A 23,010-nucleotide genomic window follows, 5' to 3' on the forward strand; every position below is an offset into this window, starting at 1 on the left:
TGCCTCTTGCAAATAGGAACTTGTTCTTGTTTGCTGGTACGAAGAGATACGCTTGCCTCTCTCTTAGTACTTGGTCCAGAGGTCTGACCATTGATCCTGCGGTGCACACCCCGATCAATCGGACAGAGGCTTGGATCCCTCCCTCGCTCTTACGACCAGGGAGGCATTCCAAGGTTGGGCGAACACCAGTCTGTTCACAAAAGACTCAGATTCCTCCCACCAAGAAGTGAGTCTTCCTATTGTAAAAGGACCGAAGGTTTGTATGCCGTGTCGGAACAAATGACAATTTGTCCAAAATTGCATTTTTCCTAACTATACAAACCTGAGGTCCTTTTACACATAGTCCCACCTCATGCCACCCCTCACTCTGCAGTTTTTGCTTGGGCCAAAAGCAAAAGTGATTTGTTTACCTCCCAGTCGCGCAAACCGCGCGCGCCTGTCGACAAGCAGTTAACCTAAACCGAAACCCTTGTTTTTCGAAAAAGCTTTACGACCCCTATCCCCCAGCTGCCGCTAGTACCTTCCTATTGTAAAAGGACCTCAGGTTTGTATAGTTAGGAAAAATGCAATTTTGGACAAATTGTCATTTTTTGTTATTTTACCTTTGAACTCTGTCCTGTGGACCCCTTTTGATATTATTGTTGATATTTGGTGGCCTTCTTTGCAGGTTGATTTGACCTTTTTAGTTCAACATGTCAGATAACATCCTTGTTGCCGTGCGGCTGCGGCCACTGATACAGAGAGAAGTTACAGATAATTCGGCCATCCACTGGCAGTTAGGTGAAGGGAACACCTTAATTCAGATTGATCCTCATACACGGAAAGCATTATGCCCTCCTTATAAATTTGGTAGGTTGACTGTAGGATTTTTCAGTTGTTGCTAATTGCAGAGGAAACTAGGATTTTCTCCTGGTCATTGTCGGTTAAAATCTATGCTTAGATCAGAAACACTACTGTAAACATTAGTGTTTGTTTTGAAATTTACCCTTAAATAAGGAACTATTCTGTACAGTAAACATTTGCATTTATGTTTTAAAATTTGCTAGTAAATCAGAAACTATGCTGTAAACATATACATTTGTTTTTCATGAAAATATTGAAAATCCCTCTGTTATAATTCAATTTACATACTTTTTCAAGCTGTTATACATTATGGTGTATCATTATGATTTTTTTTCTCAGATCGTGTTTTTGGCATGGACTATGAAAATGCAGACATATTTTTTGAAGTTGCGCAGGGCATCGTTGAATCTGCTCTTGCAGGATTCAATGGTACAATATTTGCCTACGGTCAGACATCATCAGGTATGCATTGTCAGTTCTCAAAAGGTTTTCCCTTTAGACTTAATAATAATGCACAATGTACTGTATTCAATTATATATTAATTGATTTTCTGTCATACTATACATAAATGGTCATGAGAGTACAGTAACCACTTGCTCACAATTCAACTTACAAATAGCCCTAACAAAACGTAACTAGTTTGTAATGGGTGTGTCTTTGTTACAGTACAGTAGGTAGTACATTATGAATATCAGACTATCTAAGCCCTACTTCTGCAATTACTTTTTCATCACAGCTCTAACACTGTTGGCAGGCTTTGTTAAACTGGTACAAAGGTAGAACAAGATTCCTTGATTGGCATGAAAGAGATTCTGTCATAGGTAACTTCCCTTTATTATTATTGGACTTTGTCTAGTGGAGTAAGTATAGGTTCAAATTCTGGAGATTTTATTTATTTATTTTTTTTTAGGAAACTGAGATTTGATTTTTATGTAAACTCCTTTAATGAAGCCCTTTCAGATGACATCAAGTGTAGTGGTTTTGTGATGTGGACCTCCATACCAAAGAAATAGCTGATAATGGGGACATTTGAATTTTTATAACTGTCTTGGAAGCAAAATTACTGGAGTTATTTTAGCACAATAACTGTGAAGTTGTCTTCAGTTCAGAATGGTCTTAGAGAGAATGTGGACCTTGGCAATATGGGAAGTGTAACTACTTTTGTCAGCTTTTTGTCTGTGCAGTAACTGCAAAATAGGCTCCGTTGTCTTAACTACACTTTTTTCCGATGAAGGAAAATTACCTGTACTGTATCTGTATCCATCCCATTTCCAGGGAAGACGTACACAATGATGGGCGAGAAGAGTAGTCCTGGAATAATTCCACTGGCCATACAGAATATTTTTAATAGCATTGAGAAAAACAACCCTGATCGCGAATACCTTATAAGGTAGGTAAATTACGTTAACTGTGTGATAATGCTTCAGCTTGTATAGACTTGTCTTTTTATTATTATTATGTAATGATGTCTCTGCAATAAGTGCTGAACAGCTGAGAATACTGAATGGATCATTGACATATCCCATGTGATCTTGTCACTGTTATGGTAATTTTATCTTTTTTTAAATGCTTATATTTCTCATTCATTTACTTTGCCTTTTCTGAAACCAGTGTGGTCATCTTTTAAGCATTTTATAATCTTGCTTCTTCAGCCTATAGAGAGTAAGCTTACTGAATATTTTGACAACTGATTTAAGTGCAGAACCTTTGTAACGCCACATTCAGTCATCACCAGTTTTTGTGTACCTTTATCCAGTAGATAACTATCATTTTATCCAATTTTTTATGTTACTGGTGTATACCCATGGTTCTGATTTATGTAGGATTAAGAAGGGAAATATAGAATTTTGTTATTTTGATGTTCCCATTGTATTCTCATCAAAGTGGAAGAGTTCTCATCATGGTGCCATCAGTGCTCCTCACACTGTACACTGTAGGCATTACTAATGAATATTTAGTGTCCCTTTGGCCCCCAGCTGCAACCCCTTTTAGTTCTTTAACTGTGCCTCCGTTCATCTTCTCTTTCTTCCAGCTTACTTTCCGCCTTCTACTAACAATAGTTTCATAATGCACCCGTGAGTTTTTCTTCCAGTTACACCTGCAATACCTTTTTCCTTTCAGTGCTGAATGACCTTGTAGGTCTCATTGCTTGGCCTTTACCTAAATTTTATTTTGTTCATGCCACTTACCTGACAGATATATATATAGCTGTATTTTTCGACGTCCGACAGAAATTTCAAAACTCGCGGCACACGCAGTGTGGGCGGCCAGGTGGTAGTACCCATTCCCGCGCTGGGAGGCGGATATCAGGAACCATTCCCATTTTTCTATTCATATTTTTTTTCTGTCGCCGGTCGGTAAACATCTGTTTACAGACCTCTGCTCAGGATTTTTTGGAATTTGACTCGTTTCTAAGTATCTGATTGATTTTGTTGGTATTGAATTGGACTGTTGATTGGCATACGCGATAGTGGACCGTTTTTGATTTTGGATTGACTTTTCTCTATATAAGATATGTCTGGATCAAGTGTGAGATTTCAGAGTGTGTGTGAGGGCTGATTGTAAGGTGAGGCTTACCGAAAGCATCGGTAATAACCCCCACACAGTATTGTATGAGTTGTAGGGGGCTTCATTGTTTGATTGATCATCGGTGCAAGGAATGTGAGATTTTTGACTGATGATGAATGGAGAGCATATGAGTCCTATCGCCTTAAATTGGAGCGCGGATAGGATCAGGAGGTCTTCCTCAAGAAGTTCTTCCAAAGGTAAGACTAACGTTTCTCCTGCACTAACACCTGTAGTGTTTACAACCCCTAAACCTGTGTTGCCTTCGGGCTCTGATTCTGTCGGGAGGAGCGGATGCTCTCTCTATGATTTTGGAGTCCCTTCGCACTCCTGGAGACCAAAGTGAAGAAAGCCTTGGAAACTGGCTCGGTGCAAGTGTGTGATCGTGCCCCCAGTGTTGTGGAGGGGGCGTCAGATCGGACCCCATAATGCCTCTAGTCCTAGACCTCTATCAGACTCCCAAGACCCAGGGGGGAGGTATGTCGAAAGCCGCAAGAGGGTTACGGGGGTTATTCCCACCGATCTGGCGTGCCCCTCCCTTCGGCAGGCCATGTAGCAAAGACCCAGGCTGCCAAGGACCGTGCACCGAGCAACGCGTCTTGAAGGAGTGCTTTTCGTCCTCCGAAGCGTCCTCCCCCGCGCAAGGGGTGGAGCGCTCGAGAGACTCTCGTCCGTTAAAGAGGACGTTTCTTGCGGAGGACGCTTCTCGTCCTTTCTTTCGCAGCTTTCGTCGGAAGACGCTTATGATGTCTTTCCGCCTCAGAAGAGAGGGAGGATCTCCTCCGATGAGGACGCTAGGTTGCGCGAACAGGCGCGTACACCTGAGAAACAGGTAGCTGTTCCTTTGAGAAGGAAGGAGGCGTCCCCTCGCCCCTCGTCTTCTCACAGGACCAGTCCTGCTTCCTCGACTCATTCTTCTCCAACGAAGAACATTCTTTTGTCCCTTCAGGACCAGCTATCCTCGCTTATGGCTCAGAGGACTCGCCCAGCAGCAGTCGAGCCTAAGCGGAGGAAGGACCTTAGACTGCCTGTCGAGGACTAATTCAGTCTCAGTTGCCTTCGCCTCCTGCGGTCTCGTTCGCCGATCGCTTCTTTCCCGTCAGCGATTCGCCGCTCTCGTCGTCTTATAGAAGGAAGTTACGACAGACGCTTTTGAAGACGCTGCGTGCAAGGACGCGGCAGGACGTTTTTTTTTCGGCAAGATGTTGTCAGGACGCTGTCGGACTTTTGTCAGGACGCTCGGCAGGACGTCGTCAGACGCTTCGTCAGGACGCTGGCAGGAGCTAGGCAGGACGCTCGTCGCAGGACGCTCGCAGGACAGCTACACAGGACGCTCGCAAGACAGCTCTCCAGGACGCTTTTTTATTTCGGGGATTCTGAACAGAATTCTTACCCCCAGACACTTTGTTACGCGCTCAGGCACGTATGCCAGCGAAGAGAAGCAAAGACTTCTCGGGCAGGTGAGACTGCCGCGGAAGGCGCGGAAGAACGCTCGTCCGCCTCAGACGCTCTGCCATCAGCGAGCAGTAAGCTGTTGGAAAGAAGGACAGCCGTGATAAGGCTGCATCTTGCAAGGATAGGGGTCCTTTGATCTTACTAAGACCTAGGACGCCTTCGCCTGACAGACGTTCTCCTCTTCCGTTGAGAGAGGAAGGAGAACGGGGTAGTTCAGCTGAATCGGGTGAAGATGAGCCTGCTACAGCCCCCCCCCCCTTCTACCTCGGATTACAAAAAGTCCTAGTCAGACTTTTTTTTGTTCGTTCTTCTTTTGAGAAATGACAAAAATTTTCAGCCCGCACTCCCAAGTCCCCCCCTCCTCCTTCACAGTTTTTTTTTTTTTTTTCTCATCGAAAACGGGGAAAATCCCAGAGTTCGTAGGGATGAGACTTCTCTATCGACGAAACGGGCTTTCAAGAAGCTCCAAGACTGGATGATAAGAAGGAGAGACCAAGGCAAGACAACTTTCGCCTTGCCTCCTACTAAACTTAGTGGTAAAGGAGGCATTTGGTATAAGACCAAGGACGAAGTGGGAGTTCGTATCCCTTCGTCGGCTCAAGGAGATTTCTCCAGTCTTGTAGACTTACAGAGGAGGTCACTTTTACCCTCTGCCAAGGTAACTTGGACCGCGTCGAGACAGACCATCATCTGAAAGGTCTGCTTAGGACGCTGGAAGTCTTCAACTTCCTGGATTGGTGTTTGGGAGTTCTGGATACAAGCGAGAAGCCCCAGAATCTCTAGTCTGGGGAGCTGTCCCCCCCCCAGCGTGTTAGCATGTATGGACAAAGCCGTCAGGGATGGTTCGGAAGGAGTAGTATCTCCACTTTGGGACAGCTTTTTTAAAAAAGAGAGCTTTGCTGTGCACTTCACAGCGCGTTCAGTGACGCCAGCTCAGAAAGCGGACTTGTTGTTTTCGCCTCTTCGAACCATCTCCTTCCCCCAGACTTTGGTAAAGGACCTGACGAACAGCTTACAAGAGAAGGCTACTCAGGATCTTTTGGCCCAGTCTACAAGACGGTCGGCCGGACTTCAACTTCTTCGGCTGCAGTTCGTCCGCCGAAAAGAAGAAGTAAAAGCCCTTTCGTGGGGCTCCCCCCTCGAGAGCAGCTCCTCGAAGGGAGAGGGTTTTCAACGAGGAAGAGCTCTTTTAAACCGAAACCTTCCAAGTGAAAAGCATGTTCCTTCAGACCACCAGTCGGAGACCAGACTGAAGTATTTTGCGGGAGCGTGGGAGGAGAGAGGAGACACGGACTCTTGGTCCCTCAAGATCGTGGAACAGGGGTACAAGATCCCCCCTTTTTAGATCTTCCTCCTCTTTCTACGACTCCCAGAGACCTTTCTCCATCCTATCAAGGAGAAGAAGAAAGTCTTGTTCGATCTCCTTCAACAGATGATCGACAAAGAGCGGTGGACAATCGCGGACCTGGGGTCTCCAGGTTTTCTACAACAGAATCTTCCTAGTACCAAAGCAGTCGTCAGGTTGGCGTCCAGTTCTAGATGTAAGCAGGCTCAATCTTTTCGTGGAAAAGATCAAATTCACGATGGAGACGCCTCATTCTGTTCTGGGAGCGTTGAGACCGGGCGACTGGATGGTATCTTTGGACTTGCAGGACGCGTACTTCCACCATCCCGATCCACCCTCTGTCAAGAAATATCTAAGATTGTCTTGAACAACAAAGTTTGGCAGTTCAGAGCGATGTGCTTCGGACTGACCACGGCTCCGATGGTGTTCACAGTAGTGATGAAGAACGTAGCAAGGTGGCTACACTCTTCGGGAATAAGAGTTTCCCTATATCTAGACGACTGGCTGATCAGAGCGTCGTCGAGAGAGAAGTGTCTGAAGGACTTGCAGTTCACTTTAGCCTTAGCGAAGTCCCTGGACTTCTGGTCAACCTCGAAAAGTCGCATCTGACCCCAACACAGTCCATCGTGTATCTGGGGATTCAGATGGATCAGTGGCTTTTCGAGCGTTTCCGTCCCAGGAACGTCAGCGGCTAGGCTTAGAAAAGATCTCAGCCTTTCTAAGGAAAGAGACTTGCTCGGCGAGGGAATGGATTGAGTCTGCTGGGGACCATTTCCTCGCTGGAAAGGTTTGTTTCCTTGGGAAGACTGCACATCAGGCCATCTCCATCTTCTTGGCAGAAGAGTGGAAGGCAAAAGACGATCTCGATGCAGTATTGAGGATATCGATTCCGATCAAGAACCACCTAAGATGGTGGTTGGACCCTCAGAAGCTGCAAGAGGGTGTGTCCCTAAGTTCTTTTTTTTTTTTTTTTTTTTTTGAGCCCCGACCTAGTGTTGTTCTCAGACGCTTCCATCACAGGATTGGGGACGCAACACCCCTAGGGGGAAGGGGGAATTACAAGAAAGTGTCAGGATCCTGGAGAGGGGAACAGGTAGCCCTGGCTATTAAATGTAAAAGAACTGGCAGCAGTGTTTTCTGTCCCTTGCAGTTCTTCGAGAAGAGTTTGGAGTAACAAGGTTGTTCAGCAATAAACTCGGACAATACCACAGCACTCGCCTTATTTAAAAAACCAGGGAGGCTACACACTCCAGGAGCGTTGTACTCCCTAGCGAGAGAGAATTCTGCTTGTGGGCAAAAAAGGAAAGAAGGTAAACGATCCTGACGAGATTCATTGCAGGTGTGCAAAACGTCAAGTGGGGCAGGGGAACCTCCTCAGGGTCTCGGGACCAACGTCCCTTCCGACGGAATGGACCTTGCACGAGGAACGTTTTGTCGAGGACCTGATGTTTGGACGCTGGTGGGGACGTGCCACAATAGGTCGACTTATTTGCAAACGTCAAAGGAACAAGAGAACTTCCTCTGTATCTGCTTCCCCACGGTCCTGGATTCCAGAGGCAATCCTGTACAGTGGGACGCGGTTTGCTTTGGAATTGGACGGGACCTGGACCTTTATGCCATTCCCACCATTCAAGATTCTGGGGGAAAGTCCATGAGGCAAGTTTGCGGCACCTCGGAAGGGACAAGGCAGGCTAACCCTGATCGCTCCGATGTCGGCCAGCAAGGGAAATGGTTTCACAGGAGGTCATGTCGTTCCTGGTAGAACTTTCCAAGGACATTGAACCCTGGAGGAAAGATCTACTCAAACAGGCCGCAACTTCGAAGGTTCACAAAAACCTTCCTTCCGCTCTGAGTATGACTGCGTTCAGACTTATCGAAAAAGTTGGCCAGAGCGAGAGGTTTTTCGAAGAAGGCAGCTGCGGAGAGCAATCGCACATGACGAGACGTTGCTTCCACAAGATCTGTCTACCTTAGTCGAAGTGGGCTTCCTTTCAGGGCATGGTTGTAAAAGGTAGGGGAGTTTCCTCTTCCTCAGACCTCTGTGAACCCAGGATAGCTTGATTTTCTAGCTATTTCTCAGAAATGTGCAGACAAATTAGCGGTCCTCCTACCATCAAGGGAGACAAAAGTATGTTTTGTCAGCGGTTTTTTTTTTTAGGCACAGAGGCCTAGACATGTCGGACAAAACAAGGATCGTCTGATGCCACCCCCTGTTTGAAGGTCTTTCGAGACCTTGAAGATTCCTCAAACGAGACCTCCATCATGGAACCTTGGACGTTAGGTTCCTGGAAATTCCTGATGTCGGGGACAACTTTCGAACCGCTTCAGACAGCGTCTCTTAGGAATCTGACAAGGAAGGCCTCTTTTCCATAACTTCTCTTGCGACGGCTAAGAGAGTTAGTTGAAATGTCAAGGCGTTTAGCAAGGTTAATGGGCTTCAAAGGGGACAAATGCTGTATGCTCGTTGAACCCAATCTTTCTTGGCTAAGAATGAAAATCCTTTCGAACCTTGGCCGAAGACTTTTGAGGATCAAAGGGTATGTCAAGTCTGGTGGGCCAAGAACCAACAGCGAGAGTCCTTTGCACCCGGTAAGGGCTCTGCAAGTTATACGTGCATAGAACGAAAGAGGTTAGAGGTCCCTCCCCAGGTAACCTCTGGTTGCCTCTTGAAGAGGCCAGAGTTACCGTTTATCAAGAAAGAATGCAGTGGCTTTCTTTTTTAAGGGACACCATTCGGGAGGCTCCATTCATCTTTTCAGACAAGACTGGATTTGAGCCTCTTCCGAGTAAAAGCGCACGAAGGTAACGAGCCGTCGCTAACCTCTCTTTGCCTTCCGCCAAAAGGAACATGTCAATCAAGGACAAATCCTCGATGGGTTTACCCTGTTTTGGAGGAGCAACTCCACCCCGTCTTCCGCCGCAAATCATTACCTAAGGGATGTTGAGAACGATCCTAATGACGATTGCCAATGCAAGCTGGGGCCATAACTTTTCTTTCCTGAGGACACAGGTATGGTTGGGGTCCGGAAGTAAGGCTTCTTTCCCTATTATTCAGTTAGGTTAAGGTTAAGGTTAGGTTGTTGTTTTTTTAGTTGTGGTGAGTCTTATTTGTGAAGATCTACCCATCCGTTAGACTAGTGTTAAAGGGGGTTTGTATATAGTTTGGTCAGGTGGTGGTCAGTTGCTTCGTTTGCCCTCATTTGTATGGGCCCTTGGCCGGATGATCTTGTCACTGGTGCTGAGGTATCGACACCCGTTGACAGATCATCCAGAGCGCCCCCACCAGCACTCAAGGTCTCCACCTGGCTGGCAAACTCTGGTTAATTAAGCAAAAAGCAGCCTTACGTGACAGTAATTCACATAGTCTATACTTGCAAACAGTAAGGAACCAAGATGTTTATATCATCTACTTAATTTTTAGTTTCCCAAAAAAATCCTATTCCTGTCTTTCCCCACCATCACGAAGGTGTGATTTCAGCTAGATATATATCTGTCAGGTGAAAGTGCCATGAACAAAATGTTTAGTTGTTATTCATACCAACTTAAGCGTTTTTCATACCTTACCTGGCAGATATTATATAATTAAAGTGCCCGCCCATCCCTCCCCTCAGGAGGACAGAGGCATTAATACAAAATATGAATAAGAAAATGGGAATGGTTCCTGATATCCGCCATCCCAGCGGCGGGAATGGGTTACTACCACCTGGCCGCCCCACGCGTGTGGCCCGCGAGTTTTGAAATTTCTGTCGGGACGTCGAAAATACAGCTATATATATATCTGCCAGGTAAGGTATGAACAAAACTTAATTTGTATAATAACAATAACAAAATATTCTAAGGCGGGAAAAGTGAGTGAGTTCCAAGATTGGTAAATTTGATGGAGATTTGATTATATTTATCATATACATATTTCAGAGTGTCTTTCATGGGAAATATACAACGACAAGCCATAACCGATTTGCTTGCTGCTCGGGGACCCAGAGGTAAAGGACCTAACGGTTCGAGAAGATTTCGTTTCAGGCACCGTTTAATGTAGTTTGACCGTGAAGAGGGAGTGGGTCAGTGTTCTGAAGAAATGGTGAGTTTTACTATTCAGTTGCATGGATTTTCCAAAGTACAAAAGTTGCCGATTTAAATTATGCCTAACATGGTGGACATCTAAAATCAGTCTGAGAAACATCATCTCACCTTAGGAATGACTAAATCCCCGTGGGGGGTAGAGGCCATTAAGTTACACCTCCTTCGTTGGTGCACTGTAGGATTACTTAGCGGTTCTTTGCAGCATTTCTTTTGGGCCCTTAGCTGGAGCCACTTTCATTACCTTTTACTGTACCTCCATTCATAGTTCTCTTTCTTTTCGATATTACTTTACACCCTCTCCGTAACAATTCCTGTTAATTTCCCGTTAGCGCTGGAATAACGTGAGAGAATCCCAGAGCGTTGGCCTTTGGACCTAGATAATAATTAATGCCTATTCTATTCTAAATCACCTTCGTCTGGTTGGGAATATGAGTGTGGTTGTGTTAGAGAAAACAAGGGTCATTTCGTAATTGTGTGTAGTTTAAAATGTTTGAGATAATCTTTTTGACCATTAGAACTTGTTGGCATAGATTATTTTAAAAGTTAGCATAACAGAAAGACACCCCATCCCCAATTCGCAGGGAATGGGTACCAAGACACCAACCCCCCCACCCCCCACCCCCCCCCCCCCCCCCCCCCCCCCCCCTCCTCACCCAATTATAGCTAAAATTCTGCAAATACGTTAAAACCCCTAAAAAATGTTTAGAAGTGCCTATTTTGCATAGTTAAACACAAAAAAAACCCTCTAATTGAAATCATTATACCATAGTTTTTTTAATAGTGTTTATCACAAAAGTGCATTTAGTCATTGAAAATAACAGTATTTTAATTTATGAATATTTCTCCAATGAAAAATACTGCAAACTAGGGAAATTTTCCTTGAATAATGAGGTATATATGGTCTTATAGAAAATCCGCGAATAAATGCAAGGTCTGTGAAAGGCGGAGGTTGACTGTATTGTTGGTTATTATAATTAAATGTATAAAGTACTAGTGGACCAAAACTTTTTCACTTATATAAACTTACCCGCCCGTGGTTACATTATAGCTGTCCGTCTCCCTGACGGTCACGGTCCGAAATTTGAAATTCGCGGTAGCGCTAATCGGTTTGAACCAGGGTGATTCCTCTAACTCCCGCCCTCTACCCGGGTACCGGGAACCAATTTCCCTTCCAACAATAAATCAGAATGTTTCCCATAGCCAGTCGGAAACCGGTTAACACGGTTCCTCTGCTGGGTTGGGAATTTTGGATTTTGGATTTCACTTGGCATTCTCCGTTTTTTCCCTTTTGGGGATGTACCTTGAGTTTACATGATCTTTTTTGGCTAGCGCTATAAGTTATTTTGGTTTTTGATATTGTTGTCCTTTTTAGGAATTATTTGAATTCTTTCTTCACGATGTCTTGACACCGGCTCTGTTCAGTATAGAGGGTTGTGTCAGTAGTGGGTGGGTTTAAGGGACTAGACTTCCTTAAAGCTTCACTTGAGCCTCCATTCTACTTGTGTTAGTTGTAGGGGGAACGTGAATGTTTTCTTTGTTTGAGAAATACGTGTGAAGAATGTAAGTCTCTAATAACATCTCATGAGTAAGGCAAGGCCTGGGAAATATAATGAAGAAAAGTTAGAAAAAGATAGAATCAGAAAGGCTTCACAAGAGATTCTTCTTCTAAGTTAGTGAGTTAGCCAGGATATTCCTCTGAGAATTCTATTAATCCTGTTCCTATTAACCCCGTAGTGGGTTTGGCCTCCTGCCCTCCCCGAATCTGTATATCACCCGATCCCGATCCCGTGTCAGTATTACGAGCCGGATATGGACTCGGAAATTTGTCTCTGTTTCCGCACCACTATGCAGAAAATTTGGGTGAGGACAGTGCAAGAAAGTGGTCAGTTGAATATTTGTGATAACATTACTTAGTGGCAAGTGTTTAGTGAGGAGGGTGGTTGTTCGGACCCGTTCGTTCTCCTAGGGTATAGGCCCGGCCCCTGTCAAACGCCCCAGATCCTGGGAGGATGCATGCCGAAAACCGAAGGGAGGCGAGGGCGGGACCTGCTCCCGAGCAGCCGCACCCCTCAATAAGGCAAATCCTGTAGCCGTTATCCCAGGATGCTGTTCGCTTCACCATTGCGGAAAGGTGGTTGCGAGGAAGTGTTTTTCGTTAAAACCAAGTGGACTCGAGTTCGAGGTTCCTTTCCTTTATAGAGGTTTGGCGTAAATAAGACTTCTAGACCGCTGAACAAAAGGTCCGCGCGATGTTTCGCCTGCTGCGGTTTCCGAAGAAGGGGGTTCGGCTGCCGAACCTTCTATTGTAGTTTTTTGGGAGGAGCCCTGAAGCTTTTTCCCTCCTGGCGGGTTTCGAGTTTATCGCCCTTCTCTCATAGAATTGGAGAAGGCCGAACTACAAACACCACCTCCTTCGTTTTTTAGGAGCCTTGCTCCAGAGCCTCCTCAAGCGATAACCATCCTGCGGCTCCAGACGTGTTTGTGGATCATCTTATACCACCTCCCGCGCCTTATCTACCGTCGTGGGGATCCTCAACCGTTCGGTGGTTTTGAACAGATGAACTGCCAAGTTAGGCAGTAGCCTTGGAGGGCTTTTTGGCAAGGTCTCTTTCGTCCGCCCCGAATGCGGCTCCCCGACCGCCTTAAAGTACAATCTTCCGCAGAACTAACTGTGCAGTCCGCGTTAGCAGGCTCCATTTGCAGTCGCCTCTTCAGGCTCAGGGGACTCTTCCATGTGACGCCTCTTCAGACGCCCACATTCAGGCGCCTGGTCGGGGAACTTCCTTTCCTGACTCCGTCTATGGCGGCACCCCACGTCAGGCTCTCGCTCGAGCGACCACCTCAGCCGCCCAGCTCAGCCGCCCCAGTGCGGCCGCCAAGCGCAGCTTGCCAACTAGCAGACCGCCAGTCTCAGCCGCCCGGATTAACGTCTTCAGTACAGGCTCAGACGTCCTTCTCCTGCTTTCTCACACCCATCCTCGGAACGGCTGTCAGGGTTGGTGACTTCGCCGAAAACAGGATTTCCTCTTTCCGATGGTAATGTTCGCCAGTTTTCGTCAAAGGAAAGCCTTCGGATTGTTTGGAGAAGGAAAGAAAGAAGGAACGAACTTAAGGAAAAAGCCAAAGCATTTGTCTGGGGTAATAAACTCCTTTTACGATCCGTTCCGTTCGACAACTTTGGAGATTCTTTTGCACCTTCCGTTCCAGTTTTATCCTAGTTCGCAGTGGACAAAAAGGACAGTAAGCCTGACTCCTCGTCCTCGTTCATGCGTCTAGTCCTCACTCGATTTCGGGCTAAGGGAAAGCGATCAAGAAAGTTAACGCTTGGCTTTTTTGGAGAAAGAGGGAAACAGGGGGAAAAATGTTTTTTTGTCTTTCCCCCTTCGAGACTTTCGCAAGGAGGCCGTGTCCTGGTATGAACACTGGTAGAGAAAGTTTTTTTTTCCCTGGGTGGTGGGACTGCCTCCACTCAGGGAGACTTTTCTCTAGTCTCGTGACTCTTCCCGCAGAGCAGCCCTTAATTAATACTGCTAAGATCTTCTTTTCAACAACTGAAACTGGAGCATCTTTGCATAAGAGTGTTTCCGTGTTTTCCGAAGTTGTTAGCTTCCTGGATTGGGAGGGCCATTGCTGTCGCTGGCCAGGAAAGTCAAGTCAGTTTGGACTTTCGGAGGAGGGCATTTTTGAAGGATTTTGCCTCGGTAACTGGATTGTATCGATAAAGGCATCTGTGATGGAGCTTCGGAGCTCTGCTGCCATTTTCCGCCTCTGGAGTGTTGAAGAAGAGACAGCTTTGGGTGCTCCTTCTTGTCCGAAAGGGGTTTTTCATCTGAAGCCAGAAAGTCTGCCTTTCGCTTCTTTCTCCTTTGGACAAAGAAAACACCTATTTCCGCAAGAGAGTTGTGAGCGAGATCGCTCAAATCTTTAAACCCAAAAAGCGACCCAGGATCTTTTATCATAGTCAGTGAAGAAGCCCAGGAAGGAGTAGTATCCGGTTCTTTCTGCTTCTCGGAGTGCTACCCTCCACGGCAAGCTTCCTAAACCATTTCGAGGGAGAGCCTCCCGTTCGATCTTACCTCCAGGTTTCGTGGGAGGGAGGTAGTAGAGCCCGCTTCTAAAACCCAGCTCCCCTCCTTCCATCAAAGTAAGTAGGGCCGTTGTAGTCCTACCATCACAGCAGTAGGGGAGCCAGATTACAACCCTTTTCTGGCAGACCTGGTTTCATCTCGGAGCGGATCCTTGGGACTGGTTCCAGGTCCTGAAGGAAGGAGGAACATCTATTCCGTTCATCAAGCACCCCCCTCTCACAGAATTTCCTGTGAATTTGTAAGCCTACTCGGAGAACTCCGAAAAATTTGGCTGCCCTCCATCAAGGAAAGTTTTCCCTCAAACCTTCACTGGCAAACAGGAGGGCCATCAGAGTTAGTGGACTCTACCGCCAGGAACCCAAGGATCTTTAACAAATAGCCTTTTCCTGGTAAAGAATGGCACAGGGGGGTTGGAGACCGGTGTTGGACGTCAGTGCCCTTGAACGTCTTTGTCCTGACAAGACGAAGTTTTCCTACTTTGGAACCAACGACCCAATCGGTATTAGCAAGCTCTTTCATCCTGGAGATTGGGATGGGTTTTCCATAGACGCCTTCGGGACGCTTATTTTCATTATTCCGATTTCATTCGGAAATCGAGGAAGATTTACCTGAGATTGCGTATTCCCAGGGCCGCTTTAGTTTTCTAGTTCAAGGGTCCAGGGGCCTCTGCTTCTGGCCTGATCGACAGCTCCACAAGTGTTTCCAGAGTTTTCTGTTCCGTCCAGTAGCAAAGTGGCTTCATCTAGACGGGATACGAATATCCCATGTATCTAGACGATTGGCTTTATCAGGGGCAAGACTCCTTCCAGGACAAGAAGGTGTGTGGAGGACCTACAACAAAAGACTTTAAGGGATGACGGAAAAGCCTAGGTTTGTTAGTAAACAAGGAAAAGTCCAATGTCTCACTCCTTCTCAGGAGATAGTTTATTTAGGAGTGAGACTGGGAATTCAGTTCTTTTTCCCAGGCTTTTTCCGTCTCGCCAAAGGATCGACTCATGACCTGAACAAAAAGAAGAACGAATTTCTCGTAAGACCTAAACTTGCTCGGCGAATCAGTGGGATGAGCCTTTAGGAACCTTTGGCTTCAATAGAGCAATTTGTAAGTCTGGGCAGGATCCAACATGAGGACCACTTCAATTTATCTTGAAGCAGAAGTGGCAAAGGAAGAAGTTCCCAGACTCCTTCGTGCTTCCCCATCTGCTGGAAGGAATCAACAAAAGGACCTACTTTGTGTTTGGGATGGGAAAATCAGAAGGAAGGTCTAGAGGTAAGGCTTGTCTCTAAGCCAGTTGAGCCCCAACCTTTACGCTTTTGTCAGACGCATCGACCAAGAAGGGGTGGGGAGCTACTTCAGGGGAGAAAGGAAGTGTCGGACTTTGGCAGATTCATCAGAGAAGCACGGCACATAAATCTAAGAAAGAGTTTGAAGGCGATTCATTTGGCTCTAATGCCCACTGCAAGACAGAGGTAAGAGGGAAAGTTAGTGCTGGTTCAACGCAGACAACACCACGGCTCTCTCTTTACATAAAAAAACCAGGGGGACACACTCGGTTTCTCTTCTGTGCGATGGCGGCGAGAGGAACCTACTCATTTGGGCGGAAAGAGAACAAGTTTGTTTCTTGAGCACAAGATTTATTTCCAAGGCTCGAAGAATGTAAAGGCAGACATTCTCAGCAGGAGGAGGACAAAAGTCCTCTCCACAGAGTGGACGTTAACATCCTCAAAATATGCAAGAAGCTTTGGGGGATTGGGGGGGATGGTCCTCCCAGTTTGGATCTTCCTCGCCACAAACAAGACAGCTCGTTCTACCACTGTATTTGCTACCCCCAGTTCCAGACCGTGGGAGGCGTTTTTACAGTGGTATGCCATGTGCTTCTGGAACTGGTCAAAATCTGGAGCTGTATGGCATTTCCACCTTTCAAAATGACCCAAGATTAGTTTACTGGCAAAGTTTCAAGAGGCAAGTCAGAACGTCAGATGACACTGGGATTAGCCCCCTTTTGGCCGGTTCCAAGGGAATGGTTCTTTCCGGATCTACTACTGCTGGTGACGGACTTTCCGAGAGAGGTTTTACCGTTTTTTAAGGAAGGATACTACTCAGACAGCCCCCACTTTCTGAGCGGTTCCATCACAAACTTGGTCCGCGTCTTCGACTAGTCGTCCTTCAGACTGTCGAGCCATCTCCTCAGGAAAGAGAGGATTGTTTTCAAAGAGAGCTTCAAAGGGCTGTATTGCCTTAGACCCAGAAGGAGAATCTTCTGATCGAGTGTACCAAGCTAAGTGGGTCCAATTCAGAGCTTGGTGCAAAGAAGAACGGAATTTCCGTTCTTCTAAGACCTCATATAGCTCAGTTAGCTAACTTCCTTCTTTTTCTTCGTGAGAAGAAGAAGGCTTTATACCCAGACGATTAGGGGTTATAGAGCTATGTTGTTTTTTCTCTGTGTTCAGACATCGAGGATTATTAGACATTTATAATAATCAAGACCTCTCAGACCTGATTTCTGTTCCTTTGATACGGGGGACCAAGAACAAAAGGAGGTCCAAGAAACAGTAGCTTGGAACCTGGATGTAGTTCTTAAATGGCTGATGTTTCCAGATAAGATTTCGGAACCGATCTCCCTCTAGTTCTTTTAAAGGGAGATTCTGAACCCAAGGAAGACCCTTTTTTCTTTGTGCTTTTAGCATCAGCTAGGAAGAATCCAGGAGGCTGCAATGCTAGTTGATAAGAGAGTTGGATTCGGCTAAGGGCAATGCCAGTTTGATCATCAATGCTGGGGTTTTTGGCTATAAGAAATGAACAAAATCCCTCACGTTCCTTGGCCTCCGTTCTTTTCTCTATAAACGAACCATTTCGGAGTTTAGTGTGGGCCTAATGAGCCTGGAAATGTCTTTCTCTGTCCAGTGAGAGCACTTAGACATTATGTGCAAAGGACCAAAGGTAATAAGAGGTTAAGAGTGATAACCTGTGGTGTTTCAGTGAAAGATCCATTCTCAGTCCTCTTTTCTAAAAATGCGCTCTCCTTCTTTTTAAGGAATTTGATTTATGAGGCAACACGGACAATGTCAGACTCAGATATCAAAAGTGTTTAAAGTCAACGCTCATGAAAATTAAGAGCCCAGTGGTCTACGTCTATGGCCTTTAGGACGTTAATCTGTCTTTGAAAGACATTATTAAAATCTACATATTGGAGAAGGCAAATTCGTCTGTCTTGGCATCTCATTATCTGAACATGATTTGGCAAACCACCATATGAAAATTGCAAGTACATTGGGCGCCATTCATTGTGGACTGATCCACCGGGTGGGTTTCAAAAATAAATTTTTTTTGGGTGAGGAGGGGAGAAGGAAGGTCTTATCCCATACCTTACTAACTTTTCGCCTTTATTGATTAGTTTTTTTGTATTTTCGAAGGTTGTCTGAAGATTACCAGGGAGTTTTTTTTGAGTAGTATCTTTCCAGTCCTTTTCAAGGTCAGGTGTAAATTTCTTGAAAACGGTTGTGGTGACTCCCTCGTTTTTTCATTGTAATTTTGTTTTGGGTGATTTGTACTGCGCCCTGAGGCAGGGGCATTATAGTCTTGTCCGTTTACGTCACGTCCATCAACGGCAAGGTAACTAATTATTTGTGTCCGACGCACGGATCCATATATTCCTGTTCGGTACAATAAAGGCCAAGCAGACTACAGAGGCAGTAACCACTGATGTCAGCGGGTCTTTTAAAGGTAAGGAAACCTAATATCTTGCGGATTAATTCCAACCAAAAGTTGTTTATTTTTAGCTTGCCATTGTCCCAACCCACCTAAATGTGTCAATCAGGCTATATGTAACCACCAGGGTAACGTTTATATAAGTTGAAAATGACAATTTTATAATAAGATACAAAGTTTCAACTTATACTTACCTCCCGGTGGTTACAATACCGAAGCCCGCCCTCCATCCCCTCAATATGACATGGTTAAGGCATGAAACTTCTGATTTATTGTTGGAATGGTTTCCCGGTACCCGTGGTTAGGGAGGGGGGGAAGTAGGAGGGATCTACCTGTCAAAAAACCATTAGCAACTACCTGCGCAATTTCAATAAATTCTGCCGTGGACGTCAATGGAGACGACAGCTATATGGTAACCACCGGGTAAACGTATAAGTGGAAACTTTTATATTATTATAAAAAATGTTTCATTTTTATACTTAGTACTTGTTGAAAGATGTACAATTGGCTACTGAAGTGGGCATATTGTAATAGTAAAATATATTACGTACCATGTTTCCCGTAGATGGTATGTAGGCTGTTGGTAAGTTGGAATATGTGTTACATTAAATATTTACAGCTGCTGTCACTGATGAGAGCTGGGAGCAAGGAAAATCGTCATTGTTTGGGCTGCGACGAACAAATAGAATGACAAAAGCTCCCGATGCCCACAACCATTTTCCGCCTGGGTATGTACTATAAGCCTATTATGGACAGCTTTGTGAATAAACTGCATCTGTTGCTATTTTACTATGTATTAGGTTCTTATTTTGGTAAATTTGGTTAGGTGGGGCTGTTTCATTTGTTTTCTTTGGACGTAAGGGGCATAACTAAATCTGGGTTTCCAGGAGATCATAATAGTTTTCTTGGTCTGCCTTAGAGGGATGTGACATTTATTTCCAGACTGAATCAAGTTCGGTTGGGAAATAACATGAGTGGATTTCAAAACAGCACGGTTTGTCATTCCAGATTATAGAGTCTCGGGAGAGGGTGGGTGAAAGCAACAATGCAGACGAAGCCATCTTACAGTTATCGCACTTTGAAAACTTAGGTGGATCTTTGCCGGTTCAGAAAATGCTTCACAAACAGGAGGCTGGACTGGGAAAGATTTAAAGGAAGCGGAGGTTTCATAAACAAATCCCTCCCCTTTATTGTTGGGACGTTGGTCAATTTCTCAACTCAGGCTGAAGGAAGGAAGTAAGTTAAAGATTTTTTTCCTTTCCTTTTTGGTTGAAAAACTTTGAGTTATTCTTCTTCTTTTTCCCTGCGGGAAGGTGGTATATTGGAAACAAATAAGAAATAAGGGGTACCAAGTTTATTTAAATCTTATTTACTATCTGGGCATCATAGAATGTAAATAAAAATAACAATGAAGGTAGCCAGGGAAATTATTTGAGCCAGTAGCCTTGCTTGGTTTTTTTCTTGTTCTTCGTTGTTTTTTATTTGGTATGGAAAAGATGTTGTATGATAGGACCATGCCTCTTCTCTTACCCATGGCCAAGTTAACCATCTCGTATATGTTCTGCAATTATTATTAAATATTCATCTACATATTTAGAAAATTTTTACTCTATTTGGTATTCTATTTGGTGGTATAGATTTGTATTTAATACAGAAGCTAGGTTTTGTATCCAACAAAGAGTGGTGATATTTTTGTTTTTGCTGCTTCACTTTTTTATTTTGTTTAGTTATACATATGTATTTTTTTAGCGCATTTGTGAATTTCCGTGACTCCAAGCTCACCCGTATTCTCCAGTCGTCACTGGGTGGAAATGCAAAGACTGCTATTGTATGTAATGTCACCCCAGTTGGCATTGATCAGACTCATTCCACATTAAGGTATGTTTTATATCTGTTTGACCCTGTACAGGTTTAGTGCTGTCAGTTCACCTACTAAAGGTTCTTTGCAGCGTCCCTTCGGCCCTAGCTGCAACCCCTCATTCATTTTACCGTAACTCTGCTCATATATTTCTTCCATTGTATTTTCCACCCTCTCTTAACGATTGTGTCGAAGTGCAATTGCAAGATTTTCCTCCTGTTACACCTTTCATACCTTTTTATTGTCAATTTCCCTTACAGCACTGAGTGACCTCATAGGTCCCAATGCTGGGCCTTTCACCTAAATTCTATTTTCATACAATCAACTTACCTGTCAGATATATACATAGCTAAGACTCCGTCGTCCCCGACAGAAATTCAAAGTTTCGCGGCCAACTACGCTGCAGGTAGGTCAGGTGATCTACCGTCCGTCCTGCCCTGGGGCAGGATTAGGAACCCATTCCTGTTTTCTATCATATTTTTTTCTGTCGCTTGGAATGTAAACAACGTTTGCAGTTCCTCCTGACTTGTTTTTTGGATTTCATCGCCATCGATCTTCTGGGCTATCTTTTGCAGGGAAGTACTGGATCTTTGGTTCGGCATACGCATGAATAATTTGTTTTGATAACTTTGGCTTCAAAAATTTCGAAGAATTGTTTACGTGTAACTACCGAACTTTTCGGTAGACAATCACATAGTTTGCAAGAAGGAAAATTTTAATATTTATTCATAATAACGTGTAGTAAATGTTAGAATTGATTGAGCTAACTTCCTTCTTGACGATGTAAGGAAAGAATAGTTACGCTTCCTTTAGAAGTTATATAGCTCTCGTACTAAACGAGCAGTTAGAGCATTAACATTACTAGTAGTGTGGTATCCTCACTCCTTCTTACTTCACAGAATCTTCAAATTCATATGCAATTTGAAGACAAAGGAATGTAGCTCAAAATACGAGCTATTGAAAGGTAAGAAGTGATTTTACTGTTAGTGCAGGGGAGGGTGCGTTCTGTTCGGCTCTGTTTCGCTCCCAGGCCTAGACCTCTTCCAAGCGCACATACCCAGAGGAGAAGGAAAGTCGAAAGCCTTACGGAGGTTATGGAGAATCCCCACCGATCAGGCGTCCCCTCGGCAGGATCTGTAGAACGTCCCAGACTGCCAAGTTCGCCATTGGAAAAGGCGTCCTAATTAGTAGAGGGTGCGTTCGATCGGCTCTGTCTCGCTCTCAAGGCCTAGACCTCTTCCAAACTCCACAAGCCCAGAGGAGAAGGAAAGTCGAAAGCCTTACGGAGGTTATGGAGAATCCCCACCGATCGGGCGTCCCTCGGCAGGATCTGTAAAACGTCCCAGACTGCCAGGGATAGCCATTGCAAAGGCAGCCTTTTAAAAAGTGCGTCTGTTCTTCCGTTTCTTCATCTTACATCCGAAAAGACGAAGAATGTACATGTTAGAAGTTCGGACGATCTGGCTCGTTCTCTGAATAGAGAACACTGACTCACTGAGCGAGAGGCTGAGAGCCAGCCAGCAAGCTAGCGCGAGCCACGTTCCAACAGCCAGCAGCGAGCCGCGTTCCAACAGACTAGCGCGAGCCGCGTTCCAACAGAGCTAGCGCAAGCCTCGTTCATACAGATAAAAGCGAGCCGCGTTCCAACAGACTAGCGCGAGCCGCGTTCCAACAGACTAGCGCGAGCCTCGTTCATACAGATAAACGCGAGCCGCGTTCCAGCAACTGAGTGCGAGCCGCGTTCCAGAACTTTTTCTTGGCGCAAGGCGCCTTCAAAGAGAAAACAGACGGCTTAACTAAGGAGCCTTATAGTAGAATGGCAATCAGAAGGATGCTTCCATGAACGTTTGTTTCTGGCAAGAGACTCGTATAACAAGACTAGAGGCGTCGGATCTATTAGGGCGCACGGGACCTTCCACGCAAGCGGAATGTCCAGGAGCGAGTCTCCTTTCTAGCGTGCGGAACATTCCAGGCGCGCGGAACTATCCAGGACGCCAGGCGCTAGGCACAAGGATCCAGACGCCAGGCGTCAGAAGATTTCAAAATCTCATTAGAGAAAGAGCAGTCGCGAGACTCCTCTTTGAATTTTAACTTGAACAACTTTCCCCTGGCAAATGTGCAAGATGTCGCACAGGCGGCCGTTGCTTTTGTCAGAAGGATTCTGATACTAAGAGAAGCCCCTTTTCATTATTCAGAAGACTCCTTTGTTAGGCAGTTCCTCTCAATGCGGACTCTCTCCTTCATCCATGCTCTTCCCTCGTTTTGAGGAGGCAAGAGCTTTGGGGAGTTTTTCTTAATAAGATCTCATCGATGTTTGGGTATGATGGCGGATAGAAAATATCTACTTCCTTCCGTAAACCCTAGTGATGAACAGGAATTCTGTCTCTTCCGCGATTTATGAAGAAAATCACGAAGATTTAAAGAGTTCCTTGATTAACTTCGTTCCTTAAGGATATATATATATATACTCTTTCTATCGTTCTATTAATGAAAAGAACGAAGATAGTAGAAGGTAGTAGAGGTTCTGCTGTATGAGAATACGATACGGTCAAATCATAAACACATAACCGTAGTTACTTCTTTTCTGTGCAACTCAATTACAAGTATCCTTCTACGTCTTTCCTAGGAAGGACTACGCTTAAAGGGATTGTTAAGACTACACCTACTTAGCTTCTAGATTTATCGAAGTCTTGTTTCGCTTAAATATGCTTTAATAAGAACTTCCTGAAGTTCGATAATAATTTTAGTTTAAATTCCTTTATTAATTGGAGTAGCTGGCAACTCTGGAAGAGTAAGCGGGGACTGCTTTCGCTGAGAGCCTGAGACCAACGCAGTACGCCTACGCCAGTTACTGTCAGTTCCATGTAGGTGTCAGTCATGAGCGGTCGGGCGAAGCTCTCTCTCCTGCGGATTGAGGGATTGAGGGGATAGTTAAGCTAACATAAATAAATATTGTTTGCCTTTTGCTAAGAAGCTTTCAATAAGAGAGATAGTACAACCTTTCAATGCTGTTTACCGTAGGTAACATTATTAAAGGATTCTATCGCAGCAGAACATTATATTATGTAA

General features: G+C 45.0%; 2 protein-coding genes across 2 annotated transcripts in view; one reads left to right on the forward strand and one right to left on the reverse strand.

Annotated features, from left to right (window-relative positions):
- Nucleotides 1–23,010, reverse strand: part of LOC135211906 (centromere-associated protein E-like) — a 209,700-nt gene that overhangs the window by 146,899 nt on the left and 39,791 nt on the right.
- On the forward strand, nt 630–20,211 carry LOC135211824 (centromere-associated protein E-like). Its single transcript, XM_064245034.1, has 5 exons — nt 630–849; nt 1,183–1,305; nt 2,120–2,234; nt 19,833–19,961; nt 20,202–20,211. Exons 1-5 carry the CDS (start codon nt 693–695, stop codon nt 20,209–20,211), a joined length of 534 nt encoding a protein of 177 aa, XP_064101104.1. The 5' UTR covers nt 630–692.

Source organism: Macrobrachium nipponense, chromosome 40 (assembly GCF_015104395.2).
Source record: "Macrobrachium nipponense isolate FS-2020 chromosome 40, ASM1510439v2, whole genome shotgun sequence".
In the NCBI taxonomy this organism is placed as follows: Eukaryota; Metazoa; Arthropoda; class Malacostraca; order Decapoda; family Palaemonidae; genus Macrobrachium; species Macrobrachium nipponense.